This window comes from Dendropsophus ebraccatus, chromosome 6, assembly GCF_027789765.1.
Source record: "Dendropsophus ebraccatus isolate aDenEbr1 chromosome 6, aDenEbr1.pat, whole genome shotgun sequence".
Lineage (NCBI taxonomy): Eukaryota > Metazoa > Chordata > Amphibia > Anura > Hylidae > Dendropsophus > Dendropsophus ebraccatus.
The window spans coordinates 2,113,859-2,126,223 of NC_091459.1; the positions used below are offsets into that span (position 1 = coordinate 2,113,859).

At 44.4% G+C, this 12,365-nt stretch overlaps 1 protein-coding gene across 1 annotated transcript; it reads right to left on the reverse strand.

Moving 5' to 3' along the window:
- Window positions 1-1,855: 1,855 nt before the first annotated feature.
- On the reverse strand, window positions 1,856-2,812 carry LOC138794597 (golgin subfamily A member 6-like protein 22). The gene has a single exon (XM_069973361.1). It carries the CDS (start codon window positions 2,810-2,812, stop codon window positions 1,856-1,858), a length of 957 nt encoding a protein of 318 aa, XP_069829462.1.
- Window positions 2,813-12,365: the final 9,553 nt, after the last annotated feature.

Genomic DNA, 12,365 nt, shown 5'->3' on the forward strand with positions numbered 1-12,365 from the left:
AAAATAAACCCACAGTATACTGTATTTATGTTACTGTATTTATGTTACTCATTCTGTTCCTGTCAGGGGGCCTGGCCTCTAGGCCAGGCCCCGGAGTAATCTTCAGCAGGAACAGGCTTTCTGTATACACTTTCTCTGACATAAAACTAGATCTGAACAGACCTGAACTCCCACCTAAGGACCTTCAGGAGAGGACAGGGCAATTGGTGGGGAACTTTCTGGAACATCCTACATCTTGGTGTCTGATAGGTGGAAGTGTGTAAGGTACCCAGCTAAAGGATTGGATAATTATGTGGCAACAATAACATAGAACAAATGCAATGTTTTATACCCCCTTCAGCTGTGCAAGTACCTAGGAAACAGTGAGACACCTAGTGGCATGCGGTAACCTGCAAACCGTCAGCCCATAGAAAAACATAGTACCTGACGACAGGTGTGCTAGGACAGTAGCGGCACACCTGCTCTGGGAGGCTGCTTGGCTAATACAGGAATGGTTCAGATACCGGTAACGTCAGGAACAACAAACCTAAGCCCAGGAACACCCCACCGAGGTCCAGAGGAGCTTGTAGAGAAGCCCTAAATAGACGGTGCCCGGCAGGGATGGGTGGACACATTTTAAGTGTATGTCCTGGCCCTTTAAATAACAGTAAGGGCACAAAAAAAGAACAGGCTAGAGGTTGGAGCAGGGACAGCAACCACCAGAAAAGAATGGGAGGAAGAGGCCCATAGACCGGACATCAGTGGTGAGCGCCAGAACGGACAACATGTCAGTGGGTATCGACCGCTGATAATACACAAATATGACAGGATAATACAGAGAGTTGTCTCCGGTACCGTCACATGGGAGAGCGTCTGCCGGTGTCCTCCATCGGAATCTGTGCCGGGAACCGTCCTCTCCTAATCATTTGTTTTATGGATTAATATTTGGCTTTTAATGCAGGAAATCCCAGACATCCATCCCGCTTACCGTACTGAGGATTCCGGCTGGCTTTGCCGCTTGTATATACATTGCCGGTCGTATACTGGGGGAACGGTCTCCATATTATCTGATATTAAATCATAAATACCAAGTTCTGGGTTATTAGACCAAGATTAACATGAAACTTATATAACTTATACATTTTTATACCTCGAGAAGGAACACACGAGACCCAGAAGGAAAACCTGCTGCTTGTACTCAGTCTGCTAGAAAGTATTTATAGGTGGACCCTGAAAGTTCTAGACCAAATGAATAGCACCCCCCCCCCCCCCCCCTCCTGTAATGTATATGAAGAGGTAACATGGGCATCACGGAGCAGATCACTGTCCTCTTCCTGTCATGTGTGAGTGTTACAATTACCTCAGATGTGGTGGTGGGCTGAACAGAGAAATGGAGGCGCCTCCTGCTCTTTATCCTTTACCCCCTATACTCTGCTGAAGATCCCAATGGTGTTACCCTCAGGATAGTCTACAATAAAAAAAAGCTGTCCAGGCACATTACATCATGGCTCCAAGTCAGCTGTCAATTTGACAGCTCAGCTTTAGAGACATCATAGAGACATCATAGAGACATTTCATACACATCATAGAGACACGTCATAGAGACATGTCATAGACATCATAGAGACACGTCATAGAGACATTATAGAGACATGTCATAGAGACATCATAGAGAATTGTCATAGACATCATAGAGACACATCATAGAGACATCATAGAGACATGTTATAGACGTGTCATAGAGACATCATAGAGACACATCATAGAGACATCATAGAGACACGTCATAAAGACATGATAGAGACATGTCATAGAGACACATCACAGAGACATATCAAAGGTTTGGATTGGTCTGGGTCTGACTGGGTCTGATTGGTCATGGGATGAGTTGGGCTCTTCTCTTCGACTCTGTCACTCTTCTCTTCGACTCTTTCACTCTTCTTTTCGACTCTTTCACTCTTCTCTTCGTCTCTTTCACTCTTCTCTTTGGCTCTTTCACTCTTCTTTTCGGCTCTTTCACTCTTCTCTTCGGCTCTTTCACTCTTCTCTTCGACTCTTTCACTCTTCTCTTCGGCTCTTTCACTCTTCTCTTCGACTCTTTCACTCTTCTCTTTGACTCTTTCACTCTTCTCTTCGACTCTTTCACTCTTCTTTTCGGCTCTTTCACTCTTCTCTTCGACTCTTTTACTCTTCTCTTTGACTCTTTCACTCTTCTCTTCGACTCTGTCACTCTTCTCTTCGACTCTTTCACTCTTCTCTTCGACTCTTTCACTCTTCTCTTCGGCTCTTTCACTCTTCTTTTCGACTCTTTCACTCTTCTCTTCGGCTCTTTCACTCTTCTTTTCGACTCTTTCACTCTTCTCTTCGTCTCTTTCACTCTTCTCTTTGGCTCTTTCACTCTTCTTTTAGGCTCTTTCACTCTTCTCTTTGGCTCTTTCACTCTTCTCTTCGACTCTTTCACTCTTCTCTTCGACTCTTTCACTCTTCTCTTCGGCTCTTTCACTCTTCTTTTCGCCTCTTTCACTCTTCTCTTCGGCTCTTTCACTCTTCTTTTCGACTCTTTCACTTTTCCTTTCTGCTGTTTCACTTTTCTCTTCGACTCTTTCACTCTTCTCTTTGACTCTTTCACTCTTCTCTTCGGCTCTTTCACTCTTTTCTTCGACTCTTTCACTCTTCTCTTCGGCTCTTTCACTCTTCTTTTCGCCTCTTTCACTCTTCTCTTCGGCTCTTTCACTCTTCTTTTCGACTCTTTCACTCTTCTCTTCGTCTCTTTCACTCTTCTCTTTGGCTCTTTCACTCTTCTTTTCGGCTCTTTCACTCTTCTCTTCGTCATAGAGACATCATAGAGACACATCACAGAGACATATCAAAGATTTGGATTGGTCTGGGTCTGACTGGGTCTGATTGGTCATGGGATGAGTTGGGCTCTTCTCTTCGACTCTGTCACTCTTCTCTTCGACTCTTTCACTCTTCTCTTCGTCTCTTTCACTCTTCTCTTTGGCTCTTTCACTCTTCTTTTCGGCTCTTTCACTCTTCTCTTCGACTCTGTCACTCTTCTCTTCGGCTCTTTCACTCTTCTCTTCGGCTCTTTCACTCTTCTCTTCGGCTCTTTCACTCTTCTCTTCGACTCTTTCACTCTTCTCTTCAGCTCTTTCACTCTTCTCTTCGACTCTTTCACTCTTCTCTTCGGCTCTTTCACTCTTCTCTTCGACTCTGTCACTCTTCTCTTCGACTCTTTCACTCTTCTCTTCGACTCTTTCACTCTTCTCTTCGGCTCTTTCACTCTCCTCTTCGACTCTTTCACTCTTCTCTTCGGCTCTTTCACTCTTCTTTTCGACTCTTTCACTCTTCTCTTCGTCTCTTTCACTCTTCTCTTTGGCTCTTTCACTCTTCTCTTCGGCTCTTTCACTCTTCTCTTCGGCTCTTTCACTCTCCTCTTCGACTCTTTCACTCTTCTCTTCGGCTCTTTCACTCTTCTTTTCGACTCTTTCACTCTTCTTTTCGACTCTTTCACTCTTCTCTTCGGCTCTTTCACTCTTCTTTTCGACTCTTTCACTCTTCTCTTTGGCTCTATCACTCTTCTCTTTGGCTCTTTCACTCTTCTCCCGTCTCGTAACCACCATCCGTCAGGGTGTGGACACTCAGACCTGGACCGATCCAAACCTTTGACATGTCTCTCTGACATGTGACAAATCTTCAGAAAAGAGGTAATAAGACAACACCCCGACAAGCAAACTGTCTGCTGCTCAATACAAACATTTATAAAGGAATCTTTTTTTTACTTCATGTTTTTTTTCTCTTATTCTGGAAAAATTGTCATTGATTCAACTACAGTTTGGGTTTGATCGACTCTTTTGTGTCCCAGCTGGGATTTGTGCATTTGCTGTGACAGCGGATAAATCTCTGATACATAAGATGTTTCATTATGTAGGAAAATGGTAAATAGCAAAGAGACAGAAGACGATTGTTAGTCGCTTGTTAGTCGCCCATTGTAGTCAGTAAATTCCTTCTTCTTCTGTCTTAGGATCCTGTATCCAGATATGTCCCATGTAATGTTTGAAGTATTGAGCGGCTTGTGATGGGTCCGGGTGCCAGGGGTCTGCAGTATAAATAGAATAATAGATGGGCAGCTGCAGATGACAATGCTGCCGCTCCGTCAGGGAGAAGCTGTGACATGCAGTGCTTTGCTCTTGTGGATTATGGAATGTCACCAGAACGGGGGAGGGGGGGGGAATTAATGGCAGCTGTCACTTCTTTTATTTTGCTTAGGTTTAACGAGAGTCTTTTGGTCCTAGTATGTCCTTTACATGATCTTTCAATGATAACCAACATCTATCTTATATTAGCCGCTGAAAAATGACTCTGGTGACAACAAATGTAGGACTTAGTGTACTGAGCGGCCCGTTATTTCATGGAAAATCAGCCACATGTGCAGAAATTGTGAAAGACGGACAGTTACCGTGGATAAGAAGGCCGGGTTCTTTCCTTACTTTATGGCCGTATTCTGCTGAGATACTACTGCGTGTGAGCCTGGCCTTATAGTAAGGGGTTCCAGTATGTGGCTGATGTTTCCTACCAGGCCGAGCAGACAACATACTGCACCTACATGAAGAACGTCCACCCACGCCTGATCTCTCCTCTAGGTTCCCGCCTTTCTCCTATGTTATATATAACCTCCGTCTCTCTTATATTTGATGTCTGGAACGCGTTAGAGTGAACGGCAATGTCCGTACTGTGATGTATATCCCTGTGATGTGCTGAGTACATGACAATACATGGGCCCACATTTATCCAACTGGTGTCATGTTAGCCAAAGCCTAAGGGTCGTACTAGGGTCACCTGACCATAGATAGAAGCCAGTGCCGATGGGTAATATATATTACATTAGCATTTATACGCCAGGATTTGTGGGACAAGGAACTTTTTTCTGACTTCCATGAAAAGTTGTATTTTATAAATGTGTTTAAACCAAAACCTTGGTCAAATGCAAACCTAAACCCGTACTGTAACACATTGACATGCACGGTCCACAAGGCTTCACATTCCGGCACAAATAATGAGTAAGCCGGATACACAGTGATATGACGCTATTCTGTAGTCAGTTGTAGCAGGGCCCTCAGCTACGGGGCCACCTGGGATCATGCTGCCACTTGGCAGGACCCTCAGCTACGGGGCCACCTGGGATCATGCTGCCACTTGGAAGTACCCTCAGCTACGGGGCCACCTGGGATCATGCTGCCACTTGGCAGGACCCTCAGCTACGGGGCCACCTGGGATCATGCTGCCACTTAGCAGGACCCTCAGCTACGGGGCCACCTGGGATCATGCTGCCACTTAGCAGGACCCTCAGCTACGGGGCCACCTGGGATCATGCTGCCATTTGGAAGTACCCTCAGCTACGGGGCCACCTGGGATCATGCTGCCACTTGGCAGGACCCTCAGCTACGGGGCCACCTGGGATCATACTGCCATTTGGAAGTACCCTCAGCTACGGGGCCACCTGGGATCATGCTGCCACTTGGCAGGACCCACAGCTACAGGGACACCTGGGATCATGCTGCCACTTGGCAGGACCCTTTGCGTTACCCTTCTTCCCTCCCATTGGTATATACTGTATTCTAAGTGATCCTATAGGTTGGTGGCTCCCAGACACTAGAGTTGAGCTGTAGACTTGGTGATTGACCAACAGTATTCAGTATTTTCTGCATAAAGCGCAGTGTGATCCCGGCCTCAATTAGTCTTTATTTTCCTGGAAGTGTTTGGGGTAAATAAGATCTATCATAAATTTGCAGTAATTTTTGCTCACACACATGTGGATCCCAGGATGTGAAGGACAGAGGCAGCTGTGTGAATTGTCCCCATGTCCTATATGATTTGTTCCGACTCTATGGTATTTAGCATTGTATTTGTTCCTTTCACGTTCCGTAAGCGAGCGTCCGTCTTTTCATCCTCCCCCTTCCCTCTGATTCCCGTTTTTTAGCTTTTGCCTCTCCTCTATGTGATTTCCCATTGACTCCAGACCCGGAGCGGCAGATTTACAGCCTTCTTGGACTCATTTCTGCTTATTTGTTCCTCCTTATTTTCATGTTCCCTGATGCAATCGACGAGTTGATGAAAATCTCCTTTTCGGCCCATTTCTGCCTGTGTAGAGACGGCCTTTTTCTTTTTTCCACTGTGCAGCTCAGCTGAGAGATGGCGTAACGTCCTCACGGCGAAGAGAGGTGTTATTTTTGGTTTCCATTTCATCCGCCTTTGGCTTTGTAAAATAAAGACATAAAGAGAAAGCGGGGGAATTTTCTTAGTGGGAATTTACTTGTTGCCAATGGGCAACATTTCATGGAAATCAATGCATGCCCTGCCAGATCAATGAGAGCGCTTTATTTTCAGGGACTGCATTTTGGAAATGCTTAAAATTTGAATAAATCTATAAACCAGTCCCAGAGCATGTAATATGGAAAAACAAATTGGCATCAAAATCCGAGCGCTGTGTTGAGGGATAAGCATGTTATAGAGACGCTCAGTATTCAGCAGCAATTCTCACTGTGGATTTGACATATTTCCCTGTAAATAAGTGTGCACATACATTACCTTACATTACATCTAGGAGGATATGCTCTCAGTACCGATACAATATCATATCTGCCGCTAGGCTGCTAGAATTGTACAGATTACATTATAGACGTCACATTTTTACATCCCACCTGTTAGGACTTTTTGCATAAATAGATAATAAATATAAACACATAGGGGAGATTTATCAGACATGGTGTAAAGTGAGACTGGCTCAGTCGCCCCCGGCAACCAATCAGATTCTACCAAAGAGTCTGTGAGGAATGAAAGGTGGAATCTGATTGGTTGCCGGGGGCGACTGAGCCAGTGTCACATTACACCATGTTTGATAAATCTCCCCCATAAACTCTTTAAATCTATCAGATTGGGTTCCTTCCTCTCCATGCCGGCAGAGCTCCTATACAGGGTCAAATAACAGGTTTAAGTGATACACATCTGTAAGGGCCCTATAACACGGAGCGATAATCTGCTGGTTATCAGACCCATTCTGCAGATCATCGCTTCGTGTAATAAAGACAACAATCGTGTCTTTAGGCCCTGACCTAGAATCATCAGCCACCGACTGCACATTGCTGTAATAGTGACACATCTACATGTAGTAGTGACACATGACTACGTGTAATAGTGATACATGACTACGTGTAATAGTGATATATGGCTCCGTGTAATAGTGATACTACGTGTAATAGTGATACATGGCTACGTGTAATAGTGACACATGGCTACGTGTAATAGTGATACATGGCTACGTGTAATAGTGATACATGGCTACGTGTAATAGTGATACATGGCTATGTGTAATAGTGATACATGGCTACGTGTAATAGTGATACATGGCTATGTGTAATAGTGATACATGGCTACGTGTAATAGTGATACATGGCTACGTGTAATAGTGATACATCTATGTGTAATAGTGACACATGGCTACGTGTAATAGTGATACATGGCTACGTGTAATAGTGATACATGGCTACGTGTAATAGTGATACATGGCTCCGGGTAATAGTGATACATGGCTACGGGTAATAGTGATACATGGCTACGTGTAATAGTGATACATGGCTACGTGTAATAGTGATACATGGCTCCGGGTAATAGTGATACATGGCTACGTGTAATAGTGATACATGGCTACGTGTAATAGTGATACATGGCTACGTGTAATAGTGATACATGGCTCCGGGTAATAGTGATACATGGCTACGTGTAATAGTGATACATGGCTACGTGTAATAGTGATACATGGCTACGTGTAATAGTGATACATGGCTACGTGTAATAGTGATACATGGCTCCGGGTAATAGTGATACATGGCTACGTGTAATAGTGATACATGGCTACATGTAATAGTGATACATGGCTCCGTGTAATAGTGATACATGGCTACGTGTAATAGTGATACATGGCTCCGTGTAATAGTGACACATGGCTACGTGTAATAGTGATACATGGCTACGTGTAATAGTGATACATGGCTACGTGTAATAGTGACACATGGCTCTGTGTAATAGTGATACATGGCTACGTGTAATAGTGACACATGGCTACGTGTAATAGTGACACATGGCTCCGTGTAATAGTGATACTACGTGTAATAGTGATACATGGCTACGTGTAATAGTGATACATGGTTACGTGTAATAGTGATACATGGCTACGTGTAATAGTGATACATGGCTACGTGTAATAGTGATACATGGCTACGTGTAATAGTGATACATGGCTACGTGTAATAGTGATACATGGCTACGTGTAATAGTGATACATGGCTACGTGTAATAGTGACACATGGCTACGGGTAATAGTGATACATGGCTACGTGTAATAGTGACACATGGCTACGGGTAATAGTGATACATGGCTACGTGTAATAGTGATACATGGCTACGTGTAATAGTGATACATGGCTATGTGTAATAGTGATACATGGCTACGGGTAATAGTGATACATGGCTACGTGTAATAGTGATACATGGCTCCGTGTAATAGTGATACATGGCTCCGTGTAATAGTGACACATGGCTCCGTGTAATAGTGATACATCTACATGTAATAGTGCCACATGGCTACGTGTAATAGTGATACATGGCTCCGTGTAATAGTGATACATGGCTACGTGTAATAGTGATACATGGCTACGTGTAATAGTGACACATGGCTACGTGTAATAGTGATACTACGTGTAATAGTGACACATGGCTACGTGTAATAGTGATACATGGCTACGTGTAATAGTGATACATGGCTACGTGTAATAGTGATACATGGCTATGTGTAATAGTGATACATGGCTACGGGTAATAGTGATACATGGCTACGTGTAATAGTGATACATGGCTCCGTGTAATAGTGATACATGGCTCCGTGTAATAGTGACACATGGCTCCGTGTAATAGTGATACATCTACATGTAATAGTGCCACATGGCTACGTGTAATAGTGATACATGGCTCCGTGTAATAGTGATACATGGCTACGTGTAATAGTGATACATGGCTACGTGTAATAGTGACACATGGCTACGTGTAATAGTGATACATGGCTATGTGTAATAGTGATACATGGCTACGTGTAATAGTGATACTACGTGTAATAGTGATACATGGCTACGTGTAATAGTGATACATGGCTATGTGTAATAGTGATACATGGCTACGTGTAATAGTGATACTACGTGTAATAGTGATACATGGCTACGTGTAATAGTGATACATGGCTACGTGTAATAGTGATACATGGCTACGTGTAATAGTGATACATGGCTACGTGTAATAGTGATACTACGTGTAATGGTGATACATGGCTACGTGTAATAGTGATACATGGCTACGTGTAATAGTGACATATGGCTACGTGTAATAGTGATACATGGCTACGTGTAATAGTGATACATGGCTACGTGTAATAGTGATACATGGCTACGTGTAATAGTGATACTACGTGTAATGGTGATACATGGCTACGTGTAATAGTGATACATGGCTACGTGTAATAGTGATACATGGCTACGTGTAATAGTGATACTACGTGTAATAGTGATACATGGCTCCGTGTAATAGTGATACATAGTGTAATAGTGATACATGGCTACGTGTAATAGTGACACATGGCTACGTGTAATAGTGATACATGACTACGTGTAATAGTGATACATGGCTACGTGTACTAGTGATACATGGCTACGTGTAATAGTGATACATGGCTACGTGTAATAGTGACACATGGCTACGTGTAATAGTGACACATGGCTACGTGTAATAGTGATACATGGCTACGTGTAATAGTGACACATGGCTACGTGTAATAGTGATACATGGCTACGTGTAATAGTGATACATGGCTACGTGTAATAGTGACACATGGCTACGTGTAATAATGATACATGGCTACGTGTAATAGTGATACATGGCTACGTGTAATAGTCATACATGGCTATGTGTAATAGTGACACATGGCTACGTGTAATAGTGATACTACGTGTAATAGTGACACATGGCTACGTGTAATAGTGACACATGGCTATGTGTAATAGTGACACATGGCTGTGTAATAGTGATACATGGCTACGTGTAATAGTGATACATGGCTACGTGTAATAGTGACACATGGCTACGTGTAATAGTGACACATGGCTACCTGTAATAGTGATACATGGCTACGTGTAATAGTGATACTACGTGTAATAGTGATACATGGCTACGTGTAATAGTGATACATGGCTACGTGTAATAGTGATACATGGCTCCGTGTAATAGTGACACATGGCTACGTGTAATAGTGATACATGGCTACGTGTAATAGTGATACATGGCTACGTGTAATAGTGACACATGGCTACGTGTAATAGTGATACATGGCTATGTGTAATAGTGATACATGGCTACGTGTAATAGTGATACATGGAGATGTGTAATAGTGACACATGGCTACGTGTAATAGTGATACATGGCTACGTGTAATAGTGATACATGGCTATGTGTAATAGTGACACATGGCTACGTGTAATAGTGATACATGGCTACGTGTAATAGTGATACATGGCTACGTGTAATAGTGACACATGGCTACGTGTAATAGTGATACATGGCTACGTGTAATAGTGACACATGGCTACGTGTAATAGTGACACATGGCTACGTGTAATAGTGACACATGGCTACGTGTAATAGTGATACTACGTGTAATAGTGATACATGGCTACGTGTAATAGTGACACATGTCTACGTGTAATAATGATACATGGCTACGTGAATAGTGACACATGGCTACGTGTAATAGTGATGCGCGGTTACGTGTAATAGTGATGCGCGGTTACGTGTAATAGTGAAACATGTCTCCACGCACCCAGGTATCTTCCTGTCTCCTGCCCGCTCCCCGGTATCTTCCTATATTCTGCCCGCTCCTCGGTATCTTCCTATATTCTGCTCGCTCCTCGGTATCTTCCTGTCTCCTGCCCGCTCCCCGGTATCTTCCGGTCTCCTGCCCGCTCCTCGGTATCTTCCTGTCTCCTACCCGCTCCCCGGTATCTTCCTATATACTGCCCGCTCCCCGGTATCTTCCTATATTCTGCCCGCTCCCCGGTATCTTCCTGTCTCCTACCCGCTCCCCGGTATCTTCCTATATTCTGCCCGCTCCCCGGTATCTTCCTATATTCTGCCCGCTCCTCTGTATCTTCCTGTCTCCTGCCCGCTCCCCGGTATCTTCCTATATTCTGCCCGCTCCCCGGTATCTTCCTATATTCTGCCTGCTCCCCGGTATCTTCCTATATTCTGCCCGCTCCCCGGTATCTTCCTGTCTCCTACCCGCTCCCCGGTATCTTCCTATATTCTGCCCGCTCCCCGGTATCTTCCTATATTCTGTCCGCTCCCCGGTATCTTCCTATATTCTGCCCGCTCCCCGGTATCTTCCTATATTCTGCCCGCTCCCCGGTATCTTCCTATATTCTGCCCGCTTCCCAGGATTTTCCTTACTTCTGCCCGCTCCCCGGTATCTTCCTATATTCTGCCCGCTCCTCGGTATCTTCCTATATTCTGCTCGCTCCTCAGTATCTTCCTGTCTCCTGCCCGCTCCTCGGTATCTTCCTGTCTCCTACCCGCTCCTCGGTATCTTCCTATATTCTGCTCGCTCCTCAGTATCTTCCTATATTCTGCCCGCTCCCCGGTATCTTCCTGTCTCCTACCCGCTCCTCGGTATCTTCCTATATTCTGCCCGCTCCCCGGTATCTTCCTATATTCTGCCCGCTCCTCGGTATCTTCCTGTCTCCTGCCCGCTCCCCGGTATCTTCCTATATTCTGCCCGCTCCCCGGTATCTTCCTATATTCTGCCCGCTCCTCAGTTTCTTCCTATATCCTGCCCGCTCCCCGGTATCTTCCTATATTCTGCCCGCTCCCCGGTATCTTCCTATATTCTGCCCGCTCCCCGGTATCTTCCTATATTCTGCCCGCTCCTCAGTTTCTTCCTATATCCTGCCCGCTCCCCGGTATCTTCCTATATTCTGCCCGCTTCCCAGGATTTTCCTGACTTCTGCCCTCTCCCGGTGCCTCTGCCCACATTTTCCGGTATCTTCTTGTCTTCTGCCCATTCCCTGGTATCTTTATGAAATGTCATAAAAATTAAAAAATTGCATTTACAATATGTCAACTCTGTCAACATTATTTGGTAAAAGTCCTACTTTTTAGGATGTTTTAGGGCTTAGAAAATTGGCAGAAATTTTATCAAATTTCACATACGGTAACAGGAGTGACAGTTAGGCACAGTAACAGGAGCGACGATCATGTACACGAACAGGAGCGAAGATCAGATAGAGAAACAA